The sequence below is a fragment of the Carcharodon carcharias genome, chromosome 11 (genome assembly GCF_017639515.1).
Source record: "Carcharodon carcharias isolate sCarCar2 chromosome 11, sCarCar2.pri, whole genome shotgun sequence".
Classification (NCBI taxonomy): Eukaryota; Metazoa; Chordata; class Chondrichthyes; order Lamniformes; family Lamnidae; genus Carcharodon; species Carcharodon carcharias.
Window position 1 is genome coordinate 162378056 of NC_054477.1, and position 17589 is coordinate 162395644.

General features: G+C 43.5%; 1 protein-coding gene across 4 annotated transcripts in view; it reads left to right on the forward strand.

Moving 5' to 3' along the window:
• si:ch73-390b10.2 (Golgi pH regulator) overlaps nt 1-8090 on the forward strand; it is a 48619-nt gene extending 40529 nt beyond the window's left edge. For 2 of the 4 annotated variants that reach the window (XM_041199644.1, XM_041199646.1), the window contains exons 11-14: nt 1103-1198; nt 3609-3698; nt 5546-5611; nt 6850-8090. In XM_041199644.1, the coding sequence (XP_041055578.1) occupies nt 1103-1198; nt 3609-3698; nt 5546-5611; nt 6850-7056 (459 nt within the window). In that variant the 3' untranslated portion in view covers nt 7057-8090. Of the gene's footprint in view, nt 1-1102; nt 1199-3608; nt 3699-5545; nt 5612-6146; nt 6829-6849 lie in introns of those variants that run through there. The other 2 variants (XM_041199648.1, XM_041199647.1) reach the window with 2 other exon arrangements.
• The last annotated feature ends 9499 nt before the right edge of the window (nt 8091-17589 follow it).

The following is a 17589-nucleotide window of genomic DNA, read 5'->3' on the forward strand; positions in this document are numbered from 1 at the left end:
AGCAGACTCCCTGGCAAAAGCCAAAAACTATCAAAATAACCCACAGCCAGTAGTACAGCCAAGGTCCTGGGATCCCCATTTGTGGTGAATTTATGTACCACCGCAGCATAACCGCTCTGCAAGTCTGCAACGGCAGAATATCTAGCCCCCTTTTGTCCTGGAGCATAAGAACTAGGAGCAGGAGTAGGCAATTCAGTCCATCGAGCCTGCCCTGCCATTCATTACGATCATGGCTGATCTCATTTCGGCCTCAACTCCAATTTCCCACCCTCTCCCCATAACCTTTCAACCCATTACTAATTAAAAATCTGTCTATCTCCACCTTAAATTTATTCAGTGCTTCTATTGAACCTGCAGAATTCACAGGCAGGAAAGGTCCAGCTGGTCCATCAAGCCTGAGAAGCAGTGCATCTTAATTAGACACCCCTTCCCACTCCCACCTCCCTCACAGCAAGTAAAAGATTTTCGGGGGTAGGAGAGAATGTGGGGTTGAGGTTACAGTCAGATCAGCCATGATCTTACTGAATGGCAGAGCAGGAGCGATGGGTTGAGTGGCCTACTCCTGCTAATTCGATTGTTCGTATGTGCTGCCACAACTATATAACCTCCTGGGAGAGGAGGAGAAGAAACCCAGATAAGAAAAATAATCCTGGGGAACTCAGTCAATCAACACTAATTGAAAACTTTGCAACCAAGGTGGATAGATTTTTGTTGGGTAAGAGGATTAAGGACTACAGAACCAAGGCACATAGATGAGTTGAGATATGGATCAGTCATGTTCCAATTGAACGGTGAATCCAGCTCAAGGGGCTGAATGGTTTCCTCCAGGCTCTGTTTTGTTGTTAATTTACAGCAGGCTGACTTTAAAGGGTTCAGTGAGTTAGTTTTAAGCACTTGACGTCCACACTAAATCTGACACTGCCAAGTTAGTATTCATCAATTGTTTTCGGTCTGACATTTTAAGCTATTTGTGAGTGACTTCTTTGCTTTTATTAAACTATGTTAACATGGACAAGCTGATGTAACTTAAATGTAATCCATTGTAGGTAACCCTGGTCTTGTTGGATGTTTGATTTGTATTTTTCCCCCATTCAAATTGCAGGCAACCATAAATATTGTCTTCGATCGAGTTGGTAAAACTGACCCAGTCACTCGCGGTATAGAGATCACAGTGAACTATTTGGGCATTCAGTTTGATGTAAGTCTAATTATCGCCCATTGTAATGCCTGATTTCTGGATCTTGGAATCATCTTGATGTGATGACTGGTTGAATACCTACTGTTCTGATTCTTAAATAGTTATTGCCTAACACCCACCTGGCTCACACTTGCCACTCTTCATCAAGTTATCCAAAATAGAGTTCAGAACATAATTGGAGTTCAGGAGTGAGGGAAAAGCCATTTAGCCATCAAAGTTCATCACTCCAATAAAAGAGATACCAAGCTTTTGTGTTTAAAGACTGCATTATTGGCGTATCATACAGGCCACATACAAAATTGTACTCAAGTCTTTCTTCATTTACACATAGCTGAAGTAACTGGTGCTGACATATCTTGGGATTCTGATGTGGGATAGAATCTTACAACACAGAAAGGGTCCATTTGGCCCATCGTGCCTGTGCCAGCCCTTTGAAAGAGCTATTCAATTAGCCCCACTCCCCCATTCTTTCCCCATAGCCCTGTAAATTTCTCTTTTTCAACTATTTATCCAATCCCCTTTTGACGTTACTATTGAATCTGCTTTACCACCCTTAGATACCAACGTACTGTGTTAAATTTCTCCTCATCTCCCCTCTGGTTGTTTTGCCAGAGATGTGTCTACCAGTGAGACAAGAGCCTCTTGAAAATACAGGCTCAGCAGAATCCAAACTGAAGAGGAGAGCCTGTCATAACTGCAGACGTTAAATTTCATTAAGGAAACTAAACATTTTTGCTTCCTTGTTTCTTGTGTTTACTTTTACAGAAGTGAGCTCTCTTTTGAGGGAAGTAACTCTTGATCTATTCCTGTACATCAGGTCAAAATAGATTGTACTTTCAGCCACATGCTTCACATGACACTGACATGTTCAAAATAGCCTGCTTGACTGTTAGGAGGACAAAGATAATTTTCAATCTGTCATGCATTTTGTGGTAAATTTATTACGCCAGGTTAATTCCAAATGAATCCTCACCTTGATTGTAGGTGGCCAAGTAGGTATCAACACTGTTCTTTACTTTTTCATTGCTGACAACATAAAAGTCAGGAATAAGAAACAAAGGTCATTCAGCCCACCAAAGTTCAGCCTTCTCATACATGAGCTTTTCAGTTATGTCACCTAATTGTACTTTAAGTAATCCTGTTATCACATTTTATATATTGTTCCAAATATTTTCCTCTTAATATTTGTCCTCAATGCCCACAAGATATCAAATGGGTAGTGCACTCGCCTTTGAAAGTTCTGAGTTCAAGTGCCACTCCAGGACTTGAAAGCAAAAATCAAGGCTGACATTCCAGTGCAGTGCTGAGGGTGTGCTGCACTGTTGGAAGTGCTGTCTTTTGGATGAGACATTAAACCACAACCCCATCCCCCTTTTTGGGTGAAGGTAAAAGATCCCTTGGCTACTATTTCGAAGAGCAGGGATGATCTACCCTATTAACCCTTCAATCAACAACCCAAAATAGATGATCCGATCATTATCACATTGCTGCTTGTGGGAGCTTGCTGTGTGCAAATAGGCTGCCACATTTCCTGTAATGCAACAGTGACTATGGGCAGAATTTAGCCCTTGGCTGGCAGACGGGCAGCCAAACCCCGCCGTCAAAACGGGGCCCGCCACCATTTTGAGTGGGCGGGCCAATTAAGGCCCACCCAGCGGCATCCCCGACAGAAAGTGCTATGTGTTTCCTGTTCCCAGGGGTCGGGAGGGGGAGGGAATCCTCATCTGTCAAAGTGCGCTCTTTCGCGCATGCATGTCAAAGAACGCACTGCTCCCTGAGGCAAAGTCCTGTTTCAGGGAGTTCAGTGAAAGGTAAGTAAAGTCAAAAAAAAATAAAGACATTTTAAAATTATTAACATGTCCCCCTCATGTGACAATGTCACACGAGATGGGACATGTTGATAACAAACTCATAAAATTTAATAAGTTTTTACAAAACGTTAATGAAGCTTCATCCCGCCTGGATGAAGTTTCGTTAATAATCTACAGGCCTCTGGGGTTCCTGGCCTACCCGCCAGCCTTAAGCTTGTCCCGGCCAGGGCATTTAACTATCTTAATGAGCCTGTCAGTGGCCTGATGTCGCTGTCCGCCCGCCTTCCTTAAGATGTAAATGGCCTCAGATGACATCAGGGATTCCTCCTGACATCATCCCGCGTCATTTTCCCCTCGGTGAGCGGGCCCCGCCCCCAAATCACTGAGGGGAAATCCCTGGCCTGTAGTTCAAAAGTGCTTCATTGGTGGTAAAGTGCTTTGGGATGCCCTGAGTTTGTGAAAGACTTTTTTTTCTCGTATGTAATGTTATATTAGCCCTGAGTTATTGTATATTCTCTCTTGGCTCCTAGTTTCTGAGCAGAATGGGGAAACATTCTGTCTTCATGTTACATTTTCATGTCGGTTTCCTTTGAATGCAGGTGAAGTTTTGGTCTCAACATATTTCCTTTATACTTGTGGGAATCATTATTGTCACTTCCATTCGGGGCTTGTTGATAACGCTCACCAAGGTATGTGCGAGAACAAAGGTTCAGCTTTTACTGTGTTTTTATTCAGTGTAAAGGATAGCTGCATATATTGTAGAATTTCTATTAACCTTTAATTCTCTTGCTTCTAGTGCACAATTCATGCTATTTCTTTCATGATTAGCTGTCACAATTGGTTGTAACGTTTTAAATACAACATAACTTTCAGTCTTCCCAGCTCTCAATTTGTATCTCTAAGGTAGGGTGACACTCTACACCATAGTGCCAGGAGCTGGACTTCTCTTTTTTTTTGGATGGGACCTGATCTGGTCCCTCTTTCATTGCCAGCCTGTGGCCCTGGCCAGATCCTTCTCCTGATCACCCCCAAAGCCAATCTGCTTCCATCACTTTCCAACTTATTTGACTGACAAAGAGGAAGGAAATGGACAGAAAGAAACAGGGAGAAGGGGATAGAGTCAAACAGTGAGAAAGACAACCAGAGAGGCGAGAGAGGGGGGAAAATATAAGCAACATACACAACCAGACCAGAACAGCACAAAGACAGCAAGCCAACAAAGAGAAGAGCAGTACAAAAGAAACAGAAGGAAGAAATATGCAAGTGGGCACACACTTCTCTTTATTACACATTTACTCACACATGCACTCACATATACCTGTGTATATACTGATGCTCTCACTCACACACCATTCACACACAGACTACTAACACACACGCTGACATATACCTGTGTACATACTTATGCTCTCACCCAGTAACAACACACTGTCTCTCGCTGAGCACTGTGGCCATTAGGCATTTGGTTCTGCATAACTGTACTTTAACTCAGAGTTACTAGCTGAAATTTATTCACAGAATGTGAATGTCACTGGCAAGGCCAACATTGTCATGTCTTGTTGCTCTTGGGAAGGTGGTGATAGGTTTTCTGAACAACCCACCATCATAATTTTGAACATTTCTATTAAATCTCTCCTTAACCTTTTCTGCTGTAAGGAGAGCAATAAAAACAGAAAATGCTGGAAATACCTAGCAAGTGTAATGGCATCTGTGGAGAGAGAAACAAGAGTTAACATTTCAAGTCAAATATGGCGCTTCAGAACTGAAGGGAGGTAGAAATGTGATGGTAAAAGCAAAATACTACGGATGCTGGAACTCTGAAACAAAAATAAAAATAGCTGGAGAAACTCAGCAGTCTGACAGCATCTGCGGAAAGGAACACAGTTAACGTTTCGAGTCCGTATCAATCTTCATCAGAAGCTGTCAGACCTGCTAAGTTTCTCCAGCTATTTTTGGAAATGTGATGGGTTAGATACCATCGAAAGGGGAAGGAAGAACAAAAGGGAAGGGAAGGGTGGAGGGTGGGAGAGATTAAATGGCAAAGATGTCCTGAAATAAAAGCCAAAGGGAGTGATAATGTTTATAATAAGGAGATAAAGCATTTTGCCTAGAGTGAGTGTAAATGCCAGAATAATGAACAGCTCTGTGCAAGAGCAAAAACATGAGAAACAAGATTCAAACCAGCACATGACAAAAAAAAAGCAGAATCAAAATGGAGGATTAATTAATTGCCTGAAATTGTTAAACTGAGCCCAGAAGGCTGTAAAGTGCCTAATCGAAAGATCCTCGAGAAATGGAATACATTTTGAGACAGTCAAAGGAGGGCAGGAGCAAGAACAACAACAGGGAAAGTCTGTGATGGTTTGGAGGGCAAGAGAGATTAAATGGCAAAACGTTTCATGGTACAAAAGCTAAAGAGAGTGGTAATGGGTATAGTAAAGAAACAAAAGATGTAAATGAAAGGAGAATAATCCCAGTTTGTCTTGTCTCTCCTTTGATCTAATTTAATTTAATGCTTGCTTTGTTTCTCTCCTAGTTCTTCTATGCAATCTCCAGCAATAAATCATCCAATGTTATAGTACTGGTCCTTGCACAGATTATGGTAAGTAATGAAAGCATTGGTAAGGTGGTTGGGCTTGTTAGTGATTTATGGGCAGCTCGAGATAAGTGGACAAATATTTCTTCTGCCTGCTAGCTATAAGAGCTCTATTTGAAATAAGTTGGGACAATTGCAACTCAGTTCCTAAAACAAAGTTATGCTCAATTCAGTGAGAAATTTTGGCTGGTCTGGAGAATTTAAATATCAGGCAGATCTTACCTTGGGTCAGAGAATAGGAGTCGCTATAGCTAACCTGAGATTAGATACGTGATATCCCTGGGAAGCATTCGCCTCTGAGTTAGAAGGTTCTGGGTTCCAGCACCAAGACTTGCTGAGTACTGAGGGAGTGCTGCACTTTCGAAGGTGCCGTCTTTCAGATAATATGCTAAACGTAACAAAAAACTCAAATGACCAGTTTCAGTATTGTGTCGTCGGTGCTTTTAACCAGATGTCTGAATTCTAACATAAATGCAAGCTTTCTTTACAAGTGATAAAAAGAACTTCTTCTGTCAAAGTATTGTCAATCTTTGGAATACAGCAGCAACACTGGATGCTAAGTCATTGAATATCTTCAAGACTGAGATGGAGAGATTCTTGAACTAAACAGGAGTCAGTGGTTATGGGAACCCGCAAGAATGTGGAAATAAAACCAAGATCAGACTAATCAGAGCAGATCCGAGGGAGCCAAATAGCCTACTCCTCCTCTTCTGTTTTTTAAGGGAGGGGAAACACCTTGTGATCTTTGTGCCATATGCCTTGTTTAAATTATTGCTGTTCCATTTAATGTTCAGTTACAGAAATTGCATTTATCTATGTTAGCAAATGAATTATGTGTTTGCATTTTGCAAACTGTTCCCATTATAAATTCCCACATTTTATACTGGGGTTGCCTGTGTAAATGTGTCACACTGTAACAACCTCCTCTTCCCAGTGGAGGGACTGCACCACTTCTAATACTAGGAGAGTGTAAATGCAGAGTGAGAAGTTGAGGCAATTTACATTACAAACATTTGGATAGAGAAACTTGTAATGGAGAATAAAGATCGTAATGATTTTAAAATGGGAACAGATTTACATCTGATTAAATATCTCTTGGCTTCAAACCTCACCCTTGACTCCAAATTCAAAAAGCACCACAGAATGAATAGTAGCATTAAAAATGTTACCATATATTAACTAACATTTATTCTGATGTACAGAATGTTCATAGTTTTACCCTCTTGTCCTGTCTCTTGGCACAGGGGATGTATTTTGTGTCATCGGTGTTGCTGATGAGAATGAGCATGCCCCTTGAGTATCGCACTATTGTCACTGAGGTCCTGGGAGAGCTGCAGTTTAATTTCTACCATCGCTGGTTTGATGTCATCTTCTTAGTCAGTGCGCTGTCCAGTATCGTCTTCCTTTACCTGGCACACAAACAAGCTCCAGAGAAACACATGAGCTTCTAAAACCACTGCCGATCCAGGCACTCAGCTTCTGTGTTCACATCCACGCTACAAACCACTGGACCATAGAGTTCTGTCAAATCCACCACTTGTATATCAAGAAGGCTTGAGAAAGGACAGTATGCAGACAAGCCCACTTGGGGATGACAATACCTGGATAGTTGGTGGTTTGATGTAAATGAAATGAAAAGATTTAACTTATAGGAGGCTTCGTTTGGATAAATATCAGAAGCAAAATCACTGCTAAAGTTTACAATTATTTTTGAATTGAAATCATACACAATAAGTCAGTTTTTTGAAAACTGTCATTGATGTTGGAATTTTGTTTTCGTAAGTACTGTAAAAAAAAAAATAACTTTTAAGAGAGACATTTTCCATTTGTTGGAAGAAAAGCTACAGAAGTGCACCTGCAGTTCCCAAGAGTGTGCTGCCAGTAAGTAAGGCTGCAGCTTGGGAGTGTGCATTTATAAAAATTAACCCTTAATTCCCATCAGCAGATAACCTCAAAGCCTTAGGAACTTTGCATAGGAATTTGATTGACCTCCTACTTTGTAAACATTTCGGAAAGATCTTTTCCTTTCAGTGAACGGAAAGGTGCATTTTAATGAGACATAGCTTGCCACCACTGACCTTGCAATGTATTTTAGAGAATTGTTGAAGTGGTGACCCCAGCAACATTGGCACTTCTCTAGGTAGCCTCTCAGGCTTCTGATATGTGGAGTGTGTCATCCAGGGTATGCTTCAAATTCTTTCAGTAAAAGAAATTGTGTGTCGATCATGACTTTCCGATTGTTCTCACAGAAGCATCATAAGCACTAGGTGGAAGCATCATCTATGTGTGCATTGTATGTCATCTGAGTCTACCTCAAGTGTGTCTGTATTCTTTGGAAGATCTAAAAGGGTCCTGTTTTATAGTGTCTGATTTCTCCAGGTTCTTTATTACCCTGACTTCAGTGTTTCTGTTGTGATGGTGCTGCTGTGTTTTCCTGAAAAACTTAATGTGTCCAATAAATTAAATATTCCTTATGCAAAGAAAATTATGTGTAGAAATCATGGATGTTTAATATGAGCTTTAGCAGATATTGGATTCAACAACAAAGCGTAATGACAAAGCTTTATAATATTCTGAATGAACTTTTATGCAGCTCAATTTACTTTACACTCCCAGCACCTCCTGCTGTGCCTGCGCATTGAACACGAGTGGATTCGCTGTTAACTGTTGATCTCCCAGATTTTGTTTTAAATCTCTAACTTGTGACTTATTTTGTGTGTAAGCTTGTCTGTAAACTTGAGGTCATCCAAACTCTGCTGCTATGTCCTAACTCTCTCAAGGTCCTAATCATTTATCATCCATGTGCTCACTGACCTGCGTTGGACCCAGGGTAAGCAATACTTCAGTTTAAAAATTTTTATTCTTATTTTCAAATCCCTCCACGGCATTGCTCCTCCCTACCCCTGTAATCTCCTCCAGCCCCACAACTCTCTGATCTCTCTGCTCCTCTTATCCTGACTTATTGCCCATCCTTGATTTTAATTGCTTCACCATTAGCATCCATGACTTGGTTACCTGGACTCTAAGCTCTTAAATTTCCTCCCTAAACCTCCCCGTCTCTCCACCTCTCTTTCCTCCTTTAAGTCACCCTTTAAAACCTACCTCTATGACCAAGTTTTTGGTCACTGTCAAATTTTCCTTTAAAATGTTCTTGTGAAGCACCTTGGGATGTTTTATTACATTACAAGCATGATATGAATACAAGTTGTGTATGCAAATCCAACTTTATTGTATAATCTTGCATTCTGCATATTAAATTATCAAATGAAAATAATGTATAGGCAGCCATTTCAGGGTCTACCATTTAACAGTGTTTATTGTTGAATGAGGATGTTGGTCAGTGACACTCAAAAGGATGAGGCTAATATATTAACCTTTCATGCAGTACATAATAAACTGATCCACGTTCATTGATCATTTCCATTGTCCCTTCTGAACATACACACTGACATGCACAAACACACACACTGACATGCACAAACACACACACTGACATGCATAAACACACACTGACATGCACAAACACACACTGACATGCACAAACACACACTGACATGCACAAACACACACTGACATGCACAAACACACTGACATGCACAAACACACACTGACATGCACAAACACACACTGACATGCACAAACACACACTGACATGCACAAACACACACTGACATGCACAAACACACGCACTGACATGCACAAACCACACGCACTGACATGCACAAACACACACACTGACATGCACAAACACACACACTGACATGCACAAACACACACACTGACATGCACAAACACACACACTGACATGCACAAACACACACTGACATGCACAAACACACACTGACATACACAAACACACACTGACATGCACAAACACACACTGACGTGCACAAACACACTGACGTGCACAAACACACTGACGTGCACAAACACACTGACGTGCACAAACACACTGACGTGCACAAACCACACACACTGACGTGCACAAACCACACACACTGACGTGCACAAACACACACACTGACATGCACACACACACTGACATGCACAAACACACACTGACATGCACAAACACACACTGACATGCACACACACACTGACATGCACAAACCACACACTGACATGCACACACACTGACATACACAAACACACACACTGACATGCACAAACACACACACTGACATGCACAAACACACACACTGACGCACAAACACACACACTGACATGCACAAACACACACACTGACATGCACAAACACACACACTGACATGCACAAACCACACACACTGACATGCACAAACACACACACTGACATGCACAAACCACACACACTGACATGCACAAACACACACACTGACATGCACAAACACACACACTGACATGCACAAACACACACACTGACATGCACAAACCACACAGACATGCACAAACCACACACACTGACATGCACAAACCACACACACTGACATGCACAAACCACACACTCTGACATGCACAAACACACTGACGTGCACAGACCACACACACTGACGTGCACAAACCACACACACTGACGTGCACAAACACACACACTGACGTGCACAAACCACACACACTGACGTGCACAAACCACACACACTGACGTGCACAAACACACACACTGACGTGCACAAACACACACTGACGTGCACAAACACACACTGACGTGCACAAACACACACACTGACGTGCACAAACACACACACTGACATGCACAGACACACACTGACATGCACAAACACACACACTGACATGCACAAACACACACACTGACATGCACAAACACACACTGACATGCACAAACACACACACTGACATGCACAAACACACACACTGACATGCACAAACCACACACACTGACATGCACAAACACACACAGGCGTGCAACAGCGTGCATGTATATACACACGCGCGCGCACCGGCGTGCACGTATACACACACACCGGCGTGCACGTATACACACACACACACCAGCGTGCACGTATACACACACACACACACACACCGGCGTGCACGTACACACAGCTATAAACTGAAGTATATTTGAACAGTGATTTATTAAAGGTTGCTTTGAACCTTGATAGAATAAGATAAGTTTGCAGCTGAGTGAACTCACTCTACCTTGATTCAATAAAATAGCGCTTCATAACTTTAGCTGGGCTCCTGAGCTGTTGAGTTTTGAGAACAGCTACAAAGTCAAATATGCCAGATGTATTGCTCAAGTACATGTATACATAGAAATATCCTGTTTGTCAATCTTGCTTAACTGATGTTGAAAACAAAGCATAAAAAACAGCAGATACTGAAAGTTTGAAATGAAAATACAAGAATAATGGCAATACTCGTCAGGTTTACATGTTCCAATGAGAAAACTCATGGGTGTTTGTCCCTTGCATCCAACTAGATGATCCCTGAAACAACTTGCCTTTTCTCTTTATAGATTCCATTGGATCTGCTGTGCATTTCCAATACTTTGTGTTTTTTCAATGGACATTACATTGCACTGTAAGTGCGCTATGAATTCCTCAAAGTTTAACCTCGTTGCTGGTGTTGTGTTGGACAAGGACTTGGGATCGCCAGTTTTTGAGTAAAAGTTATATAATCTTGTAGAATCATACAGCACAGAAGGAGACCATTCGGTCCATTGTGCCAGTGCTGGTTCTTTGATAGAATTATCCAATTAGGTCCATTCCTGTCCTTTCCCACAGCCCTGCAATTTTTTCATTTTTAAGTGTTTTGCTAATTCCCTTTTGAAAGTTACTGTTGAAATGTCTCCCACTGCTCTTTCAGGTAATGTATTCCAGATCATAACTTGCTACATAAAAATTATTCTCCTCATCTCCTGCTTATTTCTCTGCCGATGATTTTATATCTGTGTCCTCTGGTTACTGACCCTGCTGCCTGTAATGGATATCTCAGTAATGGTGAGAACTATCATCGAGTGTTGTAAAAACCCATCTGTTTTACTAATGCTCTTTAGGGAAGGGAATCTGCCGTCCTTACCCTTGGCCTGGCCTACATGTGACTCCAGGCTGACAGCAATGTAGTTGACTCTTAACTGCCCCCTGAAATGGTCTAACAAGCCACTCAATTCAAGGGCAATTAGGGATGGGCAACAAATGCTGCCCTAGCCAGTGACACCCGCATCCCATGAAAGAAAATAGAAAACAATATCTTGATCCTCAGGGCACTCGTCATAAAGCAACTGGATCACATTTTCCTCAACTAAGTTTAAAGGAACAGGAGACGACTGTTCAGCCTATCGAGTGGTTGGATCATGGCTGAACTCTATTTACCTACCTTGCTCCATATCCCTTGATCCCCTTACTTGCAGAATATCTAACACAATCCTGAAAACTCCAATCAACCCCCAGAATTCAGAGTCTTTTGGGAGAAGAGCGTTCCAGATTTTCTACTTCAGATTTTACTGTGGGGTGAATATTGATGCAGAATGTTAGGTCCACTCCCCTGGTCTTTACTGTTGTGGAATCTTTTGAGAGGGTGGTTGCAACCTCTTTAACATCTCATTCGAAAGGTAGATGGAAGAATTGGATGAAATGTTTAATGGGGGTTAATTTGCTGCTACCAGATTTACACCCACCCTCCTGTCAACCCAATTTTAATTTTGCCCCTTTTAGAGGAGATGTTGAAGTTTTTGGACACCTGCCTTAATATACCTTTGTGTGGCTCAGTGATAACACTATTGTGAAGCATCTTGGGGCATTTTATTAAATTAAAGGTGCTCTCAAAATGCGAAGTTGAAAATGCTATTAATAAACTGGAATGTCTGTGATCACAATGTAGTCTGGCTCATTCACTCACCATCAATAAGTGATCCTAGGCACCCCTCCCTGCTTTCTTTTCCAGTGGCTGTTCCTGTCGACAAATGATGTAAAAAGGATAGTGTGCACAAACAGAATAAAGCTAAGATGCTTGGTCACTGGGAAGTACCAACATGCAGAATTGAAATTGATGACTTTTAACTCTCGTGAAGCTACTTGGGACTTTTTTTATTACTGCGTTAAAGGTGTTCATATAAATGCAAGTTGTTGTGACAGTTGGAAAGGAGGAGAGACCTGTGAGTTGCAGGGATCCAATGGACCTTTTTTCAATTGACAAGGACATGAGAAATAGCAGGAGTAGGACAGTCAGCCTTCATTCTCTCCCATTCAATAAGATCATAGCTCGCCTTCATTATCAACTCCATTTTCCCACCCGCTCCCCACATCTCTTGATTCCCTTCATGCCCAAAATCTCTTGATTTCAGTATCAAATGTACTCAACGACAGAGCATCAATAGCTCATGAGTACAGAAATTCAAAATTTCACAACCCTCTCGAATGAAAAAAAATTCTCCCCAACTCAGTCCTAAAGGGCCAACCCCTTATTCTAGACTCTCCTGTTGGGGAAAATCTACCCCTTTAAGCATTGATGAACACTCCTTTCATTACCCAGATGACTGGAGGATTGAGAAAATAAAGGGGCTCATGAGGTGGGGATGTTTTTTTTATTTGGCAGGCCAGGAATCAGGTAAGTAACTTCTAAACCCAATATTCCAAGTAGCAGAACAAAAACAGAATTACCTGGAAAAACTCAGCAGGTCTGGCAGCATCGGCGGAGAAGAAAAGAGTTGACGTTTCGAGTCCTCATGACCCTTCGACAGAACTTGAGTTCGAGTCCAGGAAAGAGCTGAAATATAAGCTGGTTTAAGGTGTGTGTGTGGGGGGCGGAGAGATAGAGAGACAGAGAGGTGGAGGGGGTTGGTGTGGTTGTAGCGACAAACAAGCAGTGATAGAAGCAGATCATCAAAAGATGTCAACAACAATAGTACAATAGAACACATAGGTGTTAAAGTTAAAGTTGGTGATATTATCTAAACGAATGTGCTAATTAAGAATGGATGGTAGGGCACTCAAGGTATAGCTCTAGTGGGTTTTTTTTTTATTTTTTTTATTTTATATAATGGAAATAGGTGGGAAAAGGAAAATCTTTATAATTTATTGGGAAAAAAAAGGGGGAAACAGAAAGGGGGTGGGGATGGGGGAGGGGACTCACGACCTAAAGTTGTTGAATTCAATATTCAGTCCGGAAGGCTGTAAAGTCCCTAGTCGGAAGATGAGGTGTTGTTCCTCCAGTTTGCGTTGGGCTTCACTGGAACAATGCAGCAAGCCAAGGACAGACATGTGGGCAAGAGAGCAGGGTGGAGTGTTAAAATGGCAAGCGACAGGGAGGTTTGGGTCATTCTTGCGGACAGACCGCAGGTGTTCTGCAAAGCGGTCGCCCAGTTTACGTTTGGTCTCTCCAATGTAGAGGAGACCACATTGGGAGCAACGAATGCAGTAGACTAAGTTGGGGGAAATGCAAGTGAAATGCTGCTTCACTTGAAAGGAGTGTTTGGGTCCTTGGACGGTGAGGAGAGAGGAAGTGAAGGGGCAGGTGTTGCATCTTTTGCGTGGGCAAGGGGTTGTGCCATAGGAGGGGGTTGAGGAGTAGGGGGTGATGGAGGAGTGGACCAGGGTGTCCCGGAGGGAGCGATCCCTACGGAATGCCGATAAGGGGGGTGAAGGGAAGATGTGTTTGGTAGTGGCATCATGCTGGAGTTGGCGGAAATGGCGGAGGATGATCCTTTGAATGCGGAGGCTGGTGGGGTGATAAGTGAGGACAAGGGGGACCCTATCATGTTTCTGGGAGGGAGGAGAAGGAGTGAGGGCGGATGCGCGGGAGATGGGCCGGACACGGTTGAGGGCCCTGTCAACGACCGTGGGTGGAAAACCTCGGTTAAGGAAGAAGGAGGACATGTCAGAGGAACTGTTTTTGAATGTAGCATCATCGGAACAGATGCGACGGAGGCGAAGGAACTGAGAGAATGGGATGGAGTCCTTACAGGAAGTGGGGTGTGAGGAGCTGTAGTCGAGATAGCTGTGGGTGTCGGTGGGTTTGTAATGGATATTGGTGGACAGTCTATCACCAGAGATTGAGACAGAGAGGTCAAGGAAGGGAAGGGAAGTGTCAGAGATGGACCACGTGAAAATGATGGAGGGGTGGAGATTGGAAGCAAAATTAATAAATTTTTCCAAGTCCTGACGAGAGCATGAAGCAGCACCAAAGTAATCATCGATGTACCGGAGAAAGAGTTGTGGAAGGGGGCCGGAGTAGGACTGCAACAAGGAATGTTCCACATACCCCATAAAGAGACAGGCATAGCTGGGGCCCATGCGGGTACCCATAGCCACACCTTTTATTTGGAGGAAGTGAGAGGAGTTGAAGGAGAAATTGTTCAGCGTGAGAACAAGTTCAGCCAGACGGAGGAGAGTAGTGGTGGATGGGGATTGTTCGGGCCTCTGTTCGAGGAAGAAGCTAAGGGCCCTCAGACCATCCTGGTGGGGGATGGAGGTGTAGAGGGATTGGACGTCCATGGTGAAGAGGAAGCGGTAGGGGCCAGGGAACTGGAAATTGTTGATGTGACGTAAGGTGTCAGAGGAATCACGGATGTAGGTGGGAAGGGACTGGACAAGGGGAGAGAGAAGGGAGTCAAGATAACGAGAAATGAGTTCTGTGGGGCAGGAGCAAGCTGAGACGATCGGTCTACCGGGGCAGTTCTGTTTGTGGATTTTGGGTAGGAGATAGAAGCGGGCCGTCCGAGGTTGGGCAACTATCAGGTTGGAAGCTGTGGGAGGGAGATCCCCAGAGGAGATGAGGTCAGTGACAGTCCTGGAAACAGTGGCTTGATGTTCAGTGGTGGGGTCATGGTCCAGGGAGAGGTAGGAGGAAGTGTCTGCGAGTTGACGCTCAGCCTCCGCGTGGTAGAGGTCAGTGCGCCAGACAACAACAGCACCACCCTTGTCAGCAGGTTTGATGACAATGTCAGGGTTGGACTTGTTCTCACGCTGAACAATTTCTCCTTCAACTCCTCTCACTTCCTCCAAATAAAAGGTGTGGCTATGGGTACCCGCATGGGCCCCAGCTATGCCTGTCTCTTTATGGGGTATGTGGAACATTCCTTGTTGCAGTCCTACTCCGGCCCCCTTCCACAACTCTTTCTCCGGTACATCGATGATTACTTTGGTGCTGCTTCATGCTCTCGTCAGGACTTGGAAAAATTTATTAATTTTGCTTCCAATCTCCACCCCTCCATCATTTTCACGTGGTCCATCTCTGACACTTCCCTTCCCTTCCTTGACCTCTCTGTCTCAATCTCTGGTGATAGACTGTCCACCAATATCCATTACAAACCCACCGACACCCACAGCTATCTCGACTACAGCTCCTCACACCCCACTTCCTGTAAGGACTCCATCCCATTCTCTCAGTTCCTTCGCCTCCGTCGCATCTGTTCCGATGATGCTACATTCAAAAACAGTTCCTCTGACATGTCCTCCTTCTTCCTTAACCGAGGTTTTCCACCCACGGTCGTTGACAGGGCCCTCAACCGTGTCCGGCCCATCTCCCGCGCATCCGCCCTCACTCCTTCTCCTCCCTCCCAGAAACATGATAGGGTCCCCCTTGTCCTCACTTATCACCCCACCAGCCTCCGCATTCAAAGGATCATCCTCCGCCATTTCCGCCAACTCCAGCATGATGCCACTACCAAACACATCTTCCCTTCACCCCCCTTATCGGCATTCCGTAGGGATCGCTCCCTCCGGGACACCCTGGTCCACTCCTCCATCACCCCCTACTCCTCAACCCCCTCCTATGGCACAACCCCTTGCCCACGCAAAAGATGCAACACCTGCCCCTTCACTTCCTCTCTCCTCACCGTCCAAGGACCCAAACACTCCTTTCAAGTGAAGCAGCATTTCACTTGCATTTCCCCCAACTTAGTCTACTGCATTCGTTGCTCCCAATGTGGTCTCCTCTACATTGGAGAGACCAAACGTAAACTGGGCGACCGCTTTGCAGAACACCTGCGGTCTGTCCGCAAGAATGACCCAAACCTCCCTGTCGCTTGCCATTTTAACACTCCACCCTGCTCTCTTGCCCACATGTCTGTCCTTGGCTTGCTGCATTGTTCCAGTGAAGCCCAACGCAAACTGGAGGAACAACACCTCATCTTCCGACTAGGGACTTTACAGCCTTCCGGACTGAATATTGAATTCAACAACTTTAGGTCGTGAGTCCCCTCCCCCATCCCCACCCCCTTTCTGTTTCCCCCTTTTTTTTTTCCCAATAAATTATAAAGATTTTCCTTTTCCCACCTATTTCCATTATATAAAATAAAAAAAAATAAAAAAAAAAATAAAAAAAAAACCCACTAGAGCTATACCTTGAGTGCCCTACCATCCATTCTTAATTAGCACATTCGTTTAGATAATATCACCAACTTTAACTTTAACACCTATGTGTTCTATTGTACTATTGTTGTTGACATCTTTTGATGATCTGCTTCTATCACTGCTTGTTTGTCGCTACAACCACACCAACCCCCTCCACCTCTCTGTCTCTCTATCTCTCCGCCCCCCACACACACACCTTAAACCAGCTTATATTTCAGCTCTTTCCTGGACTCGAACTCAAGTTCTGTCGAAGGGTCATGAGGACTCGAAACGTCAACTCTTTTCTTCTCCGCCGATGCTGCCAGACCTGCTGAGTTTTTCCAGGTAATTCTGTTTTTGTTTTGGATTTCCAGCATCTGCAGTTTTTTTGTTTTTATTCCAAGTAGCAGTCCTATCATCATGAGCTCTGTAACATAGGTGCTAATGCAGATAATACATAGAATCAGAATGTTTACAATAGCGAATAAAGCTGTTCAGCTTGTCATGTCTATCTTTCATGCACACTGCACACACCTACAATGAAGTTTATGTCAGTGGTCATGAATTTAAATTCGAACAGGTTGATACATATGTTAAATAATATTTCCTAGCAAAGTTCCTTGGCTGCAGACTTCGGTTCATTTCAAGTGGCTTCATTCGAGAGGATTCTTCTCCTTAGAGCAGAGAAGGTTAAAGGAGATTTAATCCACT